This window comes from Herpailurus yagouaroundi, unplaced genomic scaffold (assembly GCF_014898765.1).
Source record: "Herpailurus yagouaroundi ecotype Mexico unplaced genomic scaffold, PumYag 255, whole genome shotgun sequence".
Lineage (NCBI taxonomy): Eukaryota > Metazoa > Chordata > Mammalia > Carnivora > Felidae > Herpailurus > Herpailurus yagouaroundi.
The window spans coordinates 576,053-594,710 of NW_024412472.1; the positions used below are offsets into that span (position 1 = coordinate 576,053).

The 18,658-nt window shown below is 39.1% G+C and overlaps 1 protein-coding gene and 1 long non-coding RNA gene across 4 annotated transcripts in view; both read left to right on the forward strand.

The window, feature by feature from the left end:
* LOC121021182 (uncharacterized) overlaps window positions 1–11,716 on the forward strand; it is a 133,066-nt gene extending 121,350 nt beyond the window's left edge. For all 3 annotated transcript variants that reach the window (XR_005786443.1, XR_005786442.1, XR_005786441.1), the window contains exons 3-4: window positions 10,537–10,617; window positions 11,655–11,716. This is a non-coding gene — a long non-coding RNA (uncharacterized LOC121021182). The remainder of the gene's footprint in view (window positions 1–10,536; window positions 10,618–11,654) is intronic.
* A 5,320-nt stretch (window positions 11,717–17,036) lies between these two features.
* LOC121021157 (olfactory receptor 52L1-like) lies at window positions 17,037–18,318 on the forward strand. The gene has a single exon (XM_040461379.1). It carries the CDS (start codon window positions 17,323–17,325, stop codon window positions 18,316–18,318), a length of 996 nt encoding a protein of 331 aa, XP_040317313.1. The 5' UTR covers window positions 17,037–17,322.
* Window positions 18,319–18,658: the final 340 nt, after the last annotated feature.

Here is an 18,658-nt window from a genome sequence, read left to right on the forward strand (position 1 = left end):
TTTATTATTTCTCTTCTTCTTCTGGATTTAGGCTGTCTTTGCTATTCTGCTTCTATTTACTTTAGGTGTGCTGTTAGATTTTGTATTTGGGATTTTTCTTGTTTCTTGAGATAGGCCTGGATTGCGATGTATTTTCCTCTCAGGACTGCCTTCGCTGCATCCCAAAGCATTTGGATTGTTGTATTTTCATTTTCATTTGTTTCCATATATTTTTAAATTTCTTCTCTAATTGCCTGGTTGACCCATTCTTTCTTTAGTTAAAGAACACCCGTTCTTTAACCTCCATGCTTTTGGAGGTTTTCCAGACTTTTTCCTGTGGTTGATTTCAAGCTTCATAGCATTGTGGTCCGAAAGTATGCATGGTATGATTTCAATTCTTGTATACTTATGAAGGGCTGTTTTGTGACCCAGTATGTGATCTACCTTGGAGAATGTTCCATGTGCACTTGAGAAGAACATATATTCTGTTGCTTTGGGATGCAGAATTCTAAATATATCTGTAAAGTCCATCTGATCCAATGTATCATTCAGGGCCCTTTTTTCTTTATTGACCGTGTGTCTAGATGATCTATCCATTTCTGTAAGTGGAGTGTTAACGTCCCCTGCAATTACCACATTCTTCTCAATAAGGTTGCTTATGTTTGTGAGTAATTGTTTTATATATTTTGGGGCTCCCATATTCGGCACATAGACATAATTGTTAGCTCTTCCTGATGGATAGACCCTGTGATTATTATATAATGCCCTTCTTCATCTCTTGTTACAGCCTTTAATTTAAAGTCTAGTTTGTCTGATATAAGTATGGCTACTCCAGCTTTGTTTTGACTTCCAGTGGCATGATAAATAGTTCTCCATCCTCTCACTCTCAATCTGAATGTGTCCTCAGGTCTAAAATGAGTCTCTTGTAGACAGCAAATAGATGGGTCTTGTTTTTTTATCCATTCTGATATCCTGTGTCTTTTGATTCGAGCATTTAGTCCATTTACATTCAGTGTTATTATAGAAAGATATGGGTTTAGAGTCATTGTGATGTCCGTAGGTTTCATGCTTGTAGCGATGTCTCTGGTACTTTGTCTCACAGGATCCCCCTTAGGATCTTTTGTAGGGCTGGTTTAGTGGTGACGAATTCCTTCAGTTTTTGTTTGTTTGGGAAGACCTTTATCTCTCCTTCTATTCTAAATGACAGACTTGCTGGATAAAGGATTCTCGGCTGCATATTTTTTTTTGTTCACACATTGAAGATCTCCTGCCATTCTTTTCTGGCCTGCCAAGTTTCAGTAGAGAGATCGGTCACGAGTCTTATAGGTCTCCCTTTATATGTTAGAGCACGTTTATCTTTAGCTGCTTTCAGAATTTTCTCTTTATCCTTGTATTTTGCTAGTTTCACTATGATATGTCGTGCAGAAGATTGATTCAAGTTACGTCTGAAGCGAGTTCTCTGTGTCTCTTGGATTTCAATGCCTTTTTCCTTCCCCAGATCCGGGAAGTTCTCAGCTATGATTTCTTCAAGTACACCTTCAGCACCTTTCCCTCTCTCTTTCTCCTCTGGGATACCAATTATGTGTATATTATTTCTCTTTAGTGCATCACTAAGTTCTCTAATTTTCCCCTCATACTCCTGGATTTCTTTTTATTTCTTTTTCTCAGCTTCTTCTTTTTCCATAATTTTATCTTCTAGTTCACCTATTCTCTCTTCTGCCTCTTCAATCCAAGCCGTAGTTGTCTCCATTTTATTTTGCAGCTTGTTGATAACATTTTTTAGCTCCTCCTGGCTATTCCTTAGTCCCTTGATCTCTGTAGCAAGAGATTCTCTGCTGTCCTTTATACTGTTTTCAAGCCCAGCGATTAATTTTATGACTATTATTCTAAATTCACTTTCTGTTATATTGTTTAAATCATTTTTGATCAGTTCGTTAGCTGTTGTTATTTCCTGGACGTTTTTATGAGGGGAATTCTTCTGTTTCGTCATTTTGGATAGTCCCTGGAGTGGTGCAGGACTGCGGGGCACGTCCCCTATGATGTCTTGAATAACTTGCGTTGGTGGGCGGGGCCGTAGTCAGACCTGATGTCTGCCTCCAGCCCACCGCTGGGGACACAGTCAGACTGGTGTGTGCCTTCTCTTCCCCTCTCCTAGGGGCAGGATTCACTGTGGGGTGGTGTGGCCCATCTGGGCTACTTGCACACTGCCAGGCTTGTGGTACTGAGGATCTGGAGTATTAGCTGGGGTGGGTAGGCAAGGTGCACAGGGGCAGTAGGGGCAGGCTCAGCTTGCTTCTCCTTCGGAGATCCGCTACGGGAGGGGCCCTGTGGCACCGGGAGGGAGTCAGACCCGCCGGAGAGATGGATCTGCAGAAGCACAGCGTTGGTTGTTTGCTTGCGCGGTGCAAGCCAGTTCCCTGGCAGGAACTGGTTCCCTTTGGGATTTTGCCTGGGGGATGGGCGAGGGAGATGGCGCTAGTGAGCGCCTTTGTTCCCCGCCAAGCTGAGCTCTGTCCTCTGGGGCTCAACAACTCTCCCTCCTGTTGTCCTCCAGCCCTCCCGTTCTCCGAGCAGAGCTGTTAGCTTATAACCTTCCAGATGTCAAGTCCCGCTTGCTGTTGGAACACACTCCGTCTGTCCCCTCCGTTTTTGCAAGCCAGTCTCGGGGGCTCTGCTTGGCCGGAGGCCCGCCCCTCCGCCCCAGCTCTCTCCCGCCAGTCTGTGGAGCGCGCACCGCCTCGCCCCCTTCCTACCCTCTTCCGTGGGCCTCTCGTCTGCGCTTGGCTCCGGAACTCTGTTCTGCTAGTCTTCTGGTGGTTTTCTGGGTTATTTAGGCAGGTGTAGGTGGAATCTAAGTGATTAGCAGGACGGGCGGTGAGCTCAGCGTCCTCCTACGCTGCCATCTTCCCAGGATTGGTTCCTGGCTGTCCTCCTTTTTTTAGTTTTTCAAATAGCTTGTTAGAAGGTATGAACTGCCGTGCGGAGGTCACGCTGCCTCCCCAGCCATGGCCTGGCTGCGGGTCGCCCAGTGACCTACGGCCCAAGGACCGCAGGTGAGGCGCCACCATCTTCCCAGGATCCTATATATAATATACCAATGATATCCTTTGAAGCACAAACATTTCTAATTTTGATCAAGTCCAATTTTTCTATTTCTCTCCCCTCCCCCTAACCCTTGTCCTGTGCTTTTGGTGTGTTAGCTTGGAAGGCTTTGCCTAAACAAAGATCATGAGGATTTACTTGTACATTTTCTTCTAGGATGTTGGTAGTTTTAGTTTTGATATTTAGGTTTGTGACTCATCTTAAGTTAATTTTTGTGTATGCCGTGTTGAAGGGTCCAACTTCTGTCTTTGCACATGGGTATTCAGTGGTCCCAGTACCATTTGTTGAAAAGACTATTATATTCTCATTGAATGATCTCACAAGCCTTATTGAAAATCAGTTGACCATGAACATACAAGTTTATTTCTGGACTCTCAATTCTGCATCCAACTATTTGTCTGCCTTTATGTCAATACAACTTTGTTTTGATTACTTTTCTTCGAGGTTGTTTTTGAAATTGTGAACTGTGAATGCTCCAACTTTGATTTTTTTCCATGATTGTTTTGATTCAAGGTCCCTTGAAATTCCACATGAATTTTATGATCAGCTTGTCCATTTCTTCAAGAAAAAAAAAAGCAATTTGTGTTTTGCTAGGGGTTATTTTGAATCTGTAAATGAATTTGGGGAGTATTGCCTTGTGAACCATATTAAGTCTTGGGTAATGAACACAGACATCTTCCTATTCATTTAGTTCTACTTTAATTTTTGTTAGAAATGCTTTGTAGTTTTCATTGAGAAAGGCTTGCACCTCCTTGGTTAAATTTATTCCTAAGTATTTTATAATTTTTGATGGTATTGTAAATGGAAGTATTTCTTATTCTATTTTTGAATTGTTCTTTGCTCATGTGTACAAATACAACTAATTTTTTTTTTTGTATCCTGCAACATTTCTGAATTCATTAGCTGTAATGATTTTTTTTTTTTTTGGTGTATTCTTTAGGATTTTCTATATATAAGATCATGTCATCTGTGAATAGAGATAGTTTCACTTCTTCCTTTTTTATTTGGATCCTTTTTACGTAATTTTGTTGCCTAATTGTTATAGTCAGTCCAGCTAAAGGCTTGTCAATTTTGTTGATCTTTTCGAAGAACCAAGTCTTGGTTTTGTTGATTTTCTTTATTCTTTTCTATTCTCTGTTTCACTTATCTTATTGTGATCTTTGGTTTTTCCATCTTTCTTCTTGCTTTGTGTTTAGTTTGCTGTTCTTTTCCTAGTTACTTAAGCAGGAAAGTTATGTTTTTGATTTGAAATTTATTTTATTTTTTAATGTAGGTGTTATAGGTATAAGTTTTGAGGAATGTGTTTGCTCTATCCCATAAGTTTTGGTATGGTGTGTGTTCATTTCTATTCTTATCAAGTATTTTCTATTTGATTTTCTCTTTGACCCAAATTTTTAAAGAAGTGTGTCACTTAATTTTCACACCCTTTTAAATTTCTGGTTTTCTTTCTATTATTGAACTCTAATTTTATTCCATTGTGATTAGAGGAGATAATTTGCATGATTTCAGTCTTTTTGAATTTATTTACTCTCGTTTTGTGGGCTAACATATGACCTGTTCTGGAGAATGTTCCATGTGCCCTTAAAAAGAATGTGCATTTGCTCTTACTGGGTTGGATGTTCTATATATACCCATTAGGTCTAGTTGGCTTATAATGTTATTCCAGTTTTCTATTTTCTTATTTATCTTATGTATAGTTGTTCTATCCATTATTGAAGTGGTTGTTGAAATCCCCAAGTATTGTTAACTCTTTACTTCTCCCTTCAATTCTGTCAATTTTTGCTTCTTATATTTTAAGGCTCTGTTGTTTGGTGGATGTATATGCATTATTGTCATAGTTACTTGATGGACTTACCTTTTGCCATTATTTTATATCTCACATAGCTTTTTTTTTTTTTTTGGCCTAAAGTCTATTCTTATATTAAGTATACTAATATATATCATAGCTTTCTTTTGGTTACTATTTGCATGGATTATCTTTTCCTGTTCTTTCACTTTCAATTTACTTTTGTTTTTGGTTTTAAAAACCAATTTCTGCCAATTTCTGCCTGCTAATCTAGTTAAAGTCATTACTGATAAGGAAGGACTTCTGCCATTTTTCTAGTTGTCTTCTACATATCTTATATCTTTTGTATGCCTGGATTTCTCAATTCTGTGTGTTACATAAATATTTTAGAGTATACTGCTTTGATTCTCTTCTCCTTTCTTTTTTCCTTCTTCTTCTATTGTATATTTTTTTTGTTTATTTTTGTAGTTTTTCCCTGGGGATTACATTTAACACCTTAATTTATAATAATTTGGTTTGAATTAATATCAGTTTAGTTTCAATAATATTAAAAATACTTTGCTTTTTTATAGCTTCATTCCCCTTATCTTGTTATTGTCACAAATTACATCTTTATGTCAGTCCCTCAACATAAATGTAGAATTTTGTTTGGTAGTTTTACTTTAAATCATATAGAAAAAAGGTATTTACTAAATTATATAATTGACTTTTTATAAAAGTAAAAAATTAAGTCTGTTGTAGTTACCATACATACATAATGTTACATTAATTTCAGATGTACAATACAGTGATTCAGCAATTCCATATATTACTCAGTGCTCATCACAATAAGTGTACTCTTAATCTCCTTCACCTATTTTACCCGTCCTTCACCCACCTCCCCTCTGGTAACCATCAGTTTATTTTCTCTAGTTAAGAGTCTGTTTTTTTTTTTGTTTATCTCTCTTTTTTTCCCTTTGATTTGTTTCTTAAAATCTACATATTATTGAAATCACATGGTATATATCTTTTTTCTGACTGGATTATTTCACTTAGCATTATACTCTCTAGATCCATCCATGTTGCAGCAAATGGCAAGATTTCATTATTTTTTATGGCTGAGTGATATTCCATTGTATATTTATACCATATCTTCTTTATCCATTCATTTATCCATGGACACTCTGATGTGTCCATAATTTGTCTATTATAAATAAAGCTTCAGTAAACATAGGGGTGCATATATTTTTTTGAATTAGTTTTTTCATATTCATTGGGTAAATACCCAGTAGTGGAATTACTGGATCATATAGTAATTCCATTTTTGATTTTTAGAGAAACCTTCATACTGTTTTCCACAGCGGCTACATCGTTTGTGTTCTCACCAACAGTGCATGAGGGTTCCTTTTTCTACACATCCTCACCAATGCTTGTTTCTTGGGTTTTTGATTTTAGTCATTCTAACAGGTGTAAGGTGGTATCTCATGTGGTTTTGACTTGCATTTCCCTGGTGATTAGTGATGTTGAACATTATTGTCTTTTATATTTACCTATGTTGTAAACTTATTTGTGTCCTTCCTTCCTTCCTTCCTTCCTTCCTTCCTTCCTTCCTTCCCTCCTTTCTTTCTTTCTTTTTTCCTTTTTATTCCTCCCTTCCCTCCCTTCCCTCCTTCCTTCCTTCCTTCTTATATTTTCTTTCTTTCTTTCTTTCTTTCTTTCGAAAAAGAAAAGCTTCATTCTACCAAACTATGTACAATTAGCATTAAACATTTTCCCTAAATGATAAATTTCTCCAAATATTAAATAGTATATACCATATTTATTAATTAAACATTGCTAAAATTTATTCAAATTCTCCAATTGCTGCTTCTCAATTGGAGAATGTTCTGTTTCTTTCTTTTTTTTTTTTAAGTTTATTTATTTTGTGAAAGAGGGAGAGAGCATCCACTTGTGTGCATGCATACGCAGCAAAGGGGCAGAGAGAACAAGAGAATTCCAAGCATGCTCTGCACTTTGAGTGAGGAGCGTAATGTGGGCTCAAACTCTCAAACTGTGAGATCATGACCTGAACCAAAATCAAGAGTCAGATGCTTAACCGACTGAGCCACCCAGGCACCTAGAGAATGTTCTGTTTCGTATAAAGAGATCCAAATGACAAAAAAAGGTGGTAATCCACTGAAAAAAAGTTCCAGTGAGTATTATGAATGTGGCAGAAATTTTTAGCCCAATTCAGTTAACTTTACTATGGTGATTTTGTGAAGTCTGTAGTGAAATGTCATGAAGAAATATAGGTGCATGTCTCCTAACCAAAGCAGAGTGCTTATAAAACATTTTTTGATATGTAACTTCAATTTCTTGACAATAAGAAATTAGTTTAAGCTGGTTTAGAAAGCAGTAATGAAATGCTCTTTTTGCAGGCCACCATACATTACTGGACACTTTTTTGTTTGCAATGATGGCTATAACACATATCTGGAAACTTCATCACCATCCGACTATTGTCCAGATTTCTTTCAATTTTATTTGTTGTCAAAGCCCATGATCCTCTTCAAGATAGGTCTCTGCTCTTTTAAGACTAAGAGATCTTGGGGTGGCTGAGTGGCTCAGTTAGTTAAGTGTCTGACTCTTGATTTCATCGACTCAGGTCATGATCTCAGGGTTTGTGAGTTTGAGCGCTGCTTGGGGCTGCACGCTGACAGTACAGAGTCTGCTTGATATTCTCTTCTTCTCTCTCTACCCCTCCCCTGCTTGTGTTCTCTCTATCTCTCTCAAAATAAATAAATAAACTTAAAAAAAAGAGAGATAAGTACTTCTCCTATCATCTGTTTGTGATCATCCATTGTGGTGTGATACCTACCTAGTTGTCCAGTGTTTTCACATTTCCTATGGCAGCCAGAAGCTGGATAGCAGAAATTCTGAAGTCTGCTGTAAGGCCTTGAATTGCTGTTTGGGAGTAAGTTTCCACCATGGCTTTCAACTGGTCTTCATTTAAAACAGATATGGGTCTCCCTTAAAGCTCATTTTTCAGACTCACATCCCAGAACAAAAATTTCAAGCCACTAAGTATAGTCCTTTTACTAACAGAGCCTTCTCTAAAGACAGACTTGATGTTTCTACTTCCTATGGGTGCATGAAATCCTAGTTTAAGATCAGATAAAAAAGTATTGAGAAATCTTTCAAAGATACGGTAATGTTCACACCTGAAAAGATGACGATTTCTCTTAGTGATTTGTTTTTAGAAGTTTCCTATTAACGAATGCATAACCACAAGGACAAGATTTACATACAACAGGAGCATGTTGGTTGCAATCGGGGCATGATTTGGTGGCCATCTTCGTTTTCATGGCTCAGGTTGTACACATGCTTTTCTCTGGCAGCAGTGGCTCAGGCTCCTCCCTTTGTATTTCAGTGGACTGGCCCTCTGTCCAACCTCATGCCTGCTGGCCAGACCAAGGCTGTTCTTTATTTCTTTGTATGGATTTGAGTTACTGTTTAGAGTCCTTTTATGTCATCCTAAAGGACTCCTTTTGGATTTTTTTGGTAGAATAGTTCTTCTAGCTATGAACTCTGTTTTTGTTTTGTTGGTAGTTGGCTGGTTATATTTTAATTTTCTCTTTATTGTTGAGGATTGCTTTACCAGATACAGAACTCTTGCTTGACATTTTTCTTTCAGAACTTTTAATTTGCCATCCCACTGACTTCTAGTCTTCATGATTTCTGATGAGAAATCAGCTGTTAATATTATTGAGGCTCTCTTATGACTTTTCTCTTGCTACCATTGGGATTATTTTTCCTTGTCTTTCCAAAGTTTGATTATAATATGTCTCAATGTGGATCTTGTTGAGTTTATCCTACAAAAATTTATTGAGCTCTTGAATGTATAGATTCGAATCTTTCATCCAATTTGGGAAGTTTGCTGTGACTATTTCTTCAAATATTCTTAATTTTTCTTTTTTCTTCTCTGGCATTCCCATTATGTTTGTGTTAATGTGATTTATTGGCACCCTACAGTTCTTTTAGGTTCTGTTCACTTTTTGTCATTCTATTTTTCTGCTTCTCATTTTGGTTAATCTCAATGGACTTGTATTCAATTTACTAAATTATGCCTGTTTACATCTGCCATTGCACCCCTCTAGTGAATTTTTATTTTAGTTATTGTACTTTCCAAGTCCAGAATTTTTATTTGGTCTCTTTTTATAATTTCTCTTTTTTAATTGATATTCTTGATTTGGTGAGACAGATATTGGTTTGCTCTAGTTTTTGTTCATGGTTTTCATTTGCTCATTGAGCATATTTAAGACAGTTTCTCTTAGGGCACCTAGGTGGTTCACTTGGTTAAGCATCTGACTCTTGATTTTGGCTTAGATCATGATCTTGCTATTCATGAGTTCGAGCCCTGTGTCAGTCTCCATGCTGATGGTACAGAGCCTGCTTTTGATTCTCTCTCTCCCCCTCTCTCTTTTCCCATTCCCTTCTCTCTCTCTCTCTCTCAAAAATATATAAATAAACTTAAAAGAAGACAGTTTCTATGAAGTCTTTTTTTTATGGCTATGTATGAGATATACTTATTATTTCTTTTTTTTAATATATGAAATTTATTGTCAAATTGGTTTCCATACAACACCCAGTGCTCATCCCAAAAGGTGCCCTCCTCAATACCCATCACCCACCCTCCCCTCCCTCCCACCCCCCATCAACCCTCAGTTTGTTCTCAGTTTTTAACAGTCTCTTATGCCTTGGCTCTCTCCCACTCTAACCTCTTTTTTTTTTCCTTCCCCTCCCCCATGGGTTTCTGTTAAGTGAAATAAGCCATACAGAGAAAGACAGATACCATATGGTTTCACTCTTATGTGGATCTTGAGAATATTTCTTTGGATACATCATAATTTTTGGTTAAATGTGGACATTTTGAGTATTATAATGAAACGACTCTGGAATTCAACTTCTCCCCCTCCCTGGGGTTTGTGTGGCCTTTAGGATGAAATGAGTCCTTCAGGATGAAATGAAAGGACACTAAGCAGTGACTCTTTGTGGCAGAACTGTTGGCTCTTTAGTGATTCCAGATAAAATTTATAAATCTATATTTTTTGTTGTTTGTGGTTACTGAAGTCTCTGTTGATTAGTTTAGTGGTCAGCTAGTGATTTAACAGAATTTTCTTTAATTGCCTGGAATGAAAATACTCCATTCTTTGCAGGTGGGGTCTATGTGTGTGTTGAAGTGTGCCTTCAACAGTCAACTAGGCACTTTATACTGCTACTGTAATATTGGTTTTCTACCGTACAGAGACTGAAGGTCAGCCAAGATAAGAGTTAAGGGCGTTTTACAGTCTTTTCTGAATATGCACTCAGCCCTGGACATGTTTGACATGTCCCAGGAATATATGGAAGCTTTTCAAAGTAAGCACCTATTCCAGTGAGATATCTCACTCCCCGGCCTTTCCTCTAATGTTTTTGGTAAATCTGTGGTTTCTCCAGCTATAATTTCTTCTCTCAGGTGGCAGAGGCTACTCCATTTGTCTTTAAATGATTTTGACAAATGGTCATAAGTAACCACCACCCTATCCTGGGACAGTTCTGAGTTATGTGAAATAAAAGCAACCTCTTTGCACCTGTCCTTCAAGAAATCACAAGACGGGTCAAAATAAACAACTATAATTCTTTGAGAGCAATGTCTGCTCTGCTTCTTCCAGCACCATGGACCCTCCCATGAGGAACACGAGCTGCCATTTTTAAGACCACTGCTGAACTAAAGAGGGAGGAATCAGGCCGGGGTGAGTTAAAATAACACCGAGTTCTCTTGCTGAGATTCAGTCAACTTTTTCTTGATTAAATGTCACCTCGTTTCTGCCAATCTTTGACTAGTTTCCAGGGTTCTGATAAAGTTGATTATAACAGTTTGTGATAGTTTATTTTCTGTTGTTGTTGGGGGACAAGCCCCTGTGGTTCCTTAGTATTCTATTTCACTGAGGTAACCAGAAAGGGTTTTACTTTCTGGTTGTTACATGCTTGTCTGGAAGGCGTTGCTGCAGCATGCACAGCTTCTTTAGTGCCCAGGCCCTACACATCTTCCCAAGCACCCAGCTCCTGTGGTGCTTGGCAGCTACAAGTACCCAGTGGTCAGGTGCTTCCTGCACCATCTCCCTGGGGTGGGTTTATGACAGAGCATCTGGTGAGGTACCTTCTTGTGAACAACTGTCCTCAGCACCCTAGATTGTGGATTTCCAGCAATTTCAACTGACACATCATCACAACAACTTCTTTTCTGTTTGGTGTATCATCTTGTGCCCTCTCCAACAGGGCCTGATTCTCAGCTCAAGGTGGGTCTTCCTGGGCAATCTTTCTTGTCTCTAGTGGTAGGGGCTGTTCCTTACATCTGCTATTGCTATATTCTTTAGAGTTCTCTCTCATTACTAGCCAATATCTTGATAATCCAATCCTTGTTACAGTTGAAAATTATTTATATAAACTTTCCCTGTTTAAATTATCATGTGGTTTGTCTCCCCTGATTATAACCAGAATAGTATATATTGGAGGAACAAAACATACTGGAATTTGGTGTGAACAAATGATTTAGTGAAGATTTACAGTCAAATATAAATGAATTTTGCCAACTGAGTTGTAAACTATATTAAAAATTCAAAAACATTTTTAAATAAAAGTGATGTGCTTTAAAAAATCATCAATAATGAATCAGAAGTAAACCCCCAAATTATTTCAGTAAAATCTAGCTTTCTTGTTATCTATTCTTTTCAACGAACAATCATATACATAGTGGCATAAAATAACATCTATTTTATCACTCTCACAGGTTTTGTGGGTCAGGAATTCAAAAAGAATACAGTGGAGTGGAGTGCAGTGCCTTTCTTCTACTCAAACAGGTGGGGATAATTGAATAGCTATGGGCTGGAATCAGTGGAAGGCATCTTGACTCACATATCTGCTCCTGGGTTGACATGATTTTAAGACTGGGCTTAGTTTGGAATGTTGACTAGAAGACCTCCCCAAAGCTTCTTCATATGGTTTAGACTTCTTATTGCATGGCAGCCAGATTGTAAGAGAGAGCTTCCTGAAGTGAGCATACAGAGAAGAAAAACGCCAAGACATGCAGGTGGATGCTTCTCGGCTTTTTCTGGCCTGGACTTCTGTCACATTCTGTTGATTGTCAGTGGATCACTAAGTCCAGCTCAGATTCAAGAGGGAGTTTAATAAGAATGAATCTCTTGGTGAGGAATTGTCAATGTTACATTGCAACAACCTGTGGGATAGAGATGTGTGGTTCTTTGTAAGATGCCATACCCAGTGAGATTTTTGCTTGTCTGAGAAAACCTTTATTTCTCCTTCACTTTTGAAGGATAATTTCACAGGGTAGAGAATTCTGGGTTGTTGTTTTCTGTCTCTCACCTGCTTAAATATTTCACTTCTCTCTTTGCTTTCTTGCATGTCTTCTGAGGTGAAGTCAGGTGTAATTCTTATCTTTGTTTCCCTATAGGTAGGGTGTTTTACCCCTTCTAGCTTCCTTCATTATTTTTTCTTTATCTTTGATTTTTGGTATCTTGAAAATGATATGCCTAGATGTAGGCCTTTTTTGGGGGGGGCAGTATTTATCCTGTTTGGTGTTTTCTGAGCTTCCTGGATGTGGTTTGGCGTCTGACATTCATTTGGGGGAAATACTGTCATTATTGTTTCAAATATTCCTTTCTTTCTTCTTGGAATACCATTATTTGTATGTTACACCTTTTGTGGTTGTTCCATAGTCATTGGATGTCTTTTCTGTTTTTTTTTTTTCAGTCTTCATTCTTTTTGCTTTTCAGTTTTTGAGAATTCTATTGATCTATTCTCAAGCTCAGAGACTCTTTCCTCTGCCATATCCAATCTACTAATAAGCCTGTCAAAGTCATTCTTTCTGTTACAGTGTTGTTGTTTTTAATTTCTAGCATTTATTTTTGTTTTCATCTTAGTATTTCTATTTCTCTGCTTACATTGCCCCTCTGCTCTTTCATGATGTCTACTTTGTCCATTAGAGTCCTTGGCCTGTTACTCATAATTGTTTAAAATCCCCAGCCTGATAATTCCAAATACCCTGCCATGTCTGGTCTTGTGGTTTATCTTTTTCAATTGTATTTTGCCTTTTATATACCTTGTAATGTTTTGTTGACAGCTGGACATGAGGTATTAGGCAAAAACAAAACAAACAAAACAAAAAACAAAAAAACCCCCAAAACAACCACAACAGAAAAAGCTTTATATAGACCTTAGTAATGTGGTGGTGGGGTGTGGGGGAAGGAAAAGTGTTCCATAGTGCTATGATTATGTCTCAGTGTTTAAGTGTTTTAGATTTCAGGTGTGGAATATGAGGTCACATGTGGGGCTTACAGTTTTGAGGAAGACTACTGACAGCTGACTTCTGCCTTTCTCATAGCCCTTGTGATAGGAGCTATTTCTTGGTTGGCTACTATGGCTGAGTGTTTCACTGCATCTGGATTGATGCCTCTTAGTTTTCTTAAGTTTATTTCCTTTTCTTAAAGTTTATTTATTTATTTTGAGACAGAGAGTGTGAAGGAGGGACAGAGAGGGAGAGAGAGAGAGTCCATCCCAAGCAGGCTTCACACTGTCAGTGCAGAGCCCAACATGAGGCTTGAATTCACAAACCACGAGACCATGACCTGAGCCAAAACCAAAGTCGCTTAACTGAGCTACCCAGGCGCTTCTTAAGTTTATTTCCTTTTGCCTCAGAGTAGCTGTTCTCCCCAGGTCTGACTTCTTAAAACTAACCCTCTTAGTCCCATTCCCCTTAGCTTCTTACCTTCAGACCATACATTACTATAAGGTAGCCTTTGAGTTTGCCCATACTTACCAATGCCATAGTTAAATCTTCATGATCATGCACAGAGTACTTCAGCATCCTAGCTTGACATTCTGATCATCATATATGATATATATAGACATAGCTAATTACCTTCTTTACCCAAGTCTTGCCAGAGCTGGAAGGAGTCATCCTGGAAATCTTTATCTTCCTGACCTGAGTGATATGTTTGGTTTCCTCTTTGGTATCCAGAGATTGCTGCATAACCCTTCTGAATATAAAATCCCCTTTATCACTGTTACTCCTGTGCTAGGGCAGACAATCATCATGGAGACTAAACTGGGGATTCAGGATATTTTTGCAGCTGAGCAGAGAGGACCATAATGGAACTTTTGAATCTGGCAATTTTATCCTTTTTCTAAGCTCTCTCCAAGTTGCTGAGTTTCCCTCAACCCTGAATCAAGACTGTGAATTATGCACCCTCAAAAACAGCCCAGAGATCAGGAGAACAGCATCCCTGTACCAGACATATTTTACTGATTGTTTATGCATCTTGGGTTTGACACCTGAACTCTGACACTGACGGTTTGATTTCTATTTCTCCCTCTCCTAGTAAGTCATCATTGTGAACCCACTGTTTCTGTGATCTCCCATAATCTCTGTGTCCTTGCATCTCCCTTTTACCACTATCATAAAGTCCATGCCACTACAGAGGAGATTAAGGAAGCAGGGACAGGCCACAGCCCGCAGAGGGATGCCAGACCTCTCTGTCTGCAGTGACAGAGACAGTGGCAGAGGTGACCAGATGTGACCACAGGAGTCCCTCAATTCTGACACACACCTGGGATTTGGTTATACCCCTTTCTGGCAGAGAGATTCAGCTGGGTTCCTTCTGCTATGAAGCACCCAGGATATCACTTTAGGTGAGGAGCATTGAAGCCCAATCAGCTCATCCCTCACAGATATCCACGATAGTATGCCAATAACCACTATCTCTCCAGTTTTTGTCTGTTTTGTCAAGTTCCTGTGATTCCTGGTTGTTTTACATATTCATCTATTTATTTGTAATGTAATCATAGAGACATTTATTAAGCAAACATTACTGAGTACCAGTTAGATTCTGGCACTTCTGGAACTTGCCCTGGGACTGCTGCCCTAAGCAAGGCATAGTCCCTGCTCCTCAAGGACTGACACACTGATGGGTTTTCCAGTGCAAGGGAGTTAATGCCATGACACAGCAGTGAAATGATTTGATAGGAAAGAAACAGAGATATGCCATGCTGCCTTACAGAATTTGGGTATAGCTTCATGGATTATAGGTTGCTTGGACTGAATTTAGATGAATAAATAGGAATTTACAACTTCATTTCTTTGCTAATTGTCCTCTGCTTCCTGGTTAGAGAGCTAAATATATCTTCACTTAGGTTCTTGGGAATAAAGTTCAGTCTGATTTTTCTCTAAGGATCACTGGGGGATCTCTTGTTGACCTCAGCAATTAATTTTTAAAAAACAGCCCTAGGCTGTCCCTCCAGATTGACAAATCACACAACATAAAAAGGCAGATTGTACTCAGGCACCTGTGGGTCTGCTTCTCTCTCTTACCCACTGTATTTGGCTTTATCCTCCACTGCTCTGCTGACACTGCTCCTATCAAAATGATGGGTGGCCTTTCACAAGTGCACAGCTGTTCTCTGACTCCTCCAGTGAAAAATGAGACGTAGGATAAAACCTGCAGTGGAACGGGTGTAGTTAAGACAAAGACTTAAGTTTCTTACAATGTAGAATGTTAAGCACTGAAATGTGAATTTTTGTAATTAACCTCTTCTGGAGGTCTGGATAAAAATATGTTAGTTACTCTTATTTGGATTTATAAGTGGACTTGAATCTGAAAGGAAAACAAAGACTGAGAGTTAAGTGCCCATCTGGCATTTCAGATTTTGTAGCTGCCATGTTCAAAAGTTTGGAACAATACTGTAGTCCTCACTGGTTCATAAGAAAGATACTCAGAGTGATCTATAGATGAATAATCTGAAGGAGCTGAGTCTTTCATAACTCTTTTTATATATACATATACATGTGAACCTTTCCTTTTGGTAGAAAAATATAATTATTTTTTAGACTGTGTCTGTCTTTTTTTTTTTTAAATTTTTTTTTCAACGTTTTTTATTTATTTTTGGGACAGAGAGAAACAGAGCATGAACGGGGGAGGGGCAGAGAGAGAGGGAGACACAGCATCGGAAACAGGCTCCAGGCTCCGAGCCATCAGCCCAGAGCCCGACGCAGGGCTCGAACTCACGGACCACGAGATCGTGACCTGGCTGAAGTCGGACGCTTAACCGATTGCGCCACCCAGGCGCCCCGACTGTGTCTGTCTTTTAAGACAAACATATATGCAAACACATCCAATATCAAGTTTTTAATTTTAATGCCCAAGAAGTGAGTCACATTGGGAAAGTTAAACAGAACACTTATTTAATTGCTACTACTTGCTAATATGGGGGTTTCAGAAACACTGAATTACTTTGTGGTAAGAGATAGATATAGCAGAAATTTGAGATAAAGAAACAGATCCATGTGGACAAGTAAAAAGGAAAGAGGCCACTGATCTCATATTCAATAATCTTTTCTTATATATGTTAATAATAATGCTAACTATAATTGATTTAAGATAATGTATATGAGTTAACCTTTGAAAACTTTGTATACTAGTTTGAAATGTGTGATTTTATTTCATGGATTAAATGGACTAAGGATTTTAACCTCAGAAGTGACAAGATGACATCTGCATGTTAGGAAAAACCCTCTGACTACAGAGTGGAGACTGGTTTGAAGGGTATGAAATCAAAGTCAAAGAGATCTAAGGAAATATTCCAGGTGATAAAAGTTACGAGTGTGCACTAGTCAGTGATACTGAGGTTGAGAAGAATGAGTGAATACTAAGGAGTTAAACATTTAGTCAGCAGGAACTGTGAAAAGGTAAAAGGGATGAGAGATAAGAATGAATAAGGACCATTTCAGGTTTCTGAAAATAGAGTTAATTCAGTCTTGAATATGTTACATGTGTGGTGTAAATATTTAGTAAGCAAATGGAAAGTGAATTTGTATTTCAGAAAGGTATTTGACTTAGAAACCTAGATTTGGAAGAAAATAAAGTATATATGATTAAAATATTGTAAATCATGAACTCAGTCAGAGAAAATGTACAGAACTGGGAAGGGAGTAGAAGATGAAGCCCTGGAATCAATAACATATAGTGGACAGATAGATGGAGAAGGTGTTGGGATGGAGGACATAGGAGGAACACAGTAGAGTGCTGTGTCATGGAAACTGAGGGAAAATACTTAAAAAAAAATAACAGATTGATTTATTGTGTTCAGCAATGGCAAGAGGTGATATAGAGGATCCATTCAAGTGGACATTCCAAATTAGAAGTCAATGAATGGTAGTTTAGACATCTCTAAGCAGCATGATTACTCTTACCTGTAAATGAAAGTAGACCTATCTTAATTCAGGCATGTGGATGTCTCACCTTAAAGACATTATCTCAAGAACAGGGGATTCTCTTCTTTGTATCTCACTTTATTCTTTTGTGTTTCACTTTCAGGTTCTGTCTTCTCATGAAGGTGGTAGCCAGAGGTAGACACTGTGATAACCCCCCAGCAATGGAGAAATCATGATTTTTGTTTCTTTTCTCTCTTCCTTCTCTAAGCCATTGACGATGGCCCTTAGTAATTCCAGCTGGAGGCTACTGCAGCCTTCTTTTTTCCTGATGGGCATCCCCGGTTTAGAGGAAAGCCAGCACTGGATAGCAATGCCGCTGAGTGTCCTTTATCTCTTTGCTGTAATGGGCAATGTCACCATCATCTTTATCATCTGGACTGACCCATCCTTGCACCAGCCTATGTACCTCTTTCTGGCCATGCTGTCTGGCATTGACCTGGTGCTGGCGTCCTCCACTGCACCCAAAACCCTTGCAGTGCTCCTGGTTCATGCCCATGAGATTGGGTACACTGTCTGCCTGACCCAAATGTTCTTCATCCATGCGTTCTCTTCCATGGAGTCAGGTGTGCTTGTGGCCATGGCTCTGGATCGCTATGTAGCCATTTGTCACCCTCTGCACCATTCCACCATCTTGCATCCAGGGATCATAGGGCGCATTGGAATGGCAGTGCTGGTACGGGGGTTACTCCTCCTCCTCCCCTTCCCTATCCTGTTGCGGAGACTTATCTTCTGCCAGGCCACCGTCATAGGCCATGCCTATTGTGAACATATGGCTGTGGTGAAACTTGCCTGCTCAGAAACCACAGTGAACCGAGCTTATGGGTTGGCAGTGGCCCTGCTTGTGGTTGGGTTAGATGTCGTGGCCATTGGTATTTCCTATGCCTTCATCCTCCAGACAGTGCTGAAAGTACCAGGGGGTGAGGCCCGACTTAAGGCCTTTAGCACATGTGGGTCTCACATTTGTGTCATCCTGATCTTCTATGTTCCTGGAATGTTCTCTTTCCTCACTCACCGCTTTGGCCACCATGTACCCCATCATGTCCATGTTCTTCTGGCCACACTCTACCTCCTCGTGCCACCTGCACTCAATCCTCTTGTCTATGGGGTGAAGACTCAGCAGATCCGCCAGCGAGTACTCAGGGTATTCTCCCTAAAAGGATGGATCTGAACACGTCCCAGTTATTATTTTCTGAGGCTCCTGTCAAAGGTACTGCCTGGAGTCCATGGCTGGTCTAAGCTATGTGGGTAGAGACCATTGCACAGTGAGGGGTCCTTCCAGTCCTGCTATCTCATGGCAGAGAACATCCCTGGGCACTTGGCTTGGACTGTTTGGACTCCCTGAATAACTGGATTTTTAATTATTTTCTTATCTTTTCTTTTGCTTCTGATTCTAACATTTCTCTATTCCTCTATCAAGGGGACTTGAGAAGTGGAGAAAAGATATATCTTTGGACATGCCATTTTTTTCTGCCTTCACCCAATGATTGTGGAACATCATCAAGTAAGGG

Bases quoted from the DNA above. Each gene is read 5' to 3' on its own strand.
- LOC121021157 (XM_040461379.1), top strand. From the start codon at position 17,323: ATGATTTTTGTTTCTTTTCTCTCTTCCTTCTCTAAGCCATTGACGATG.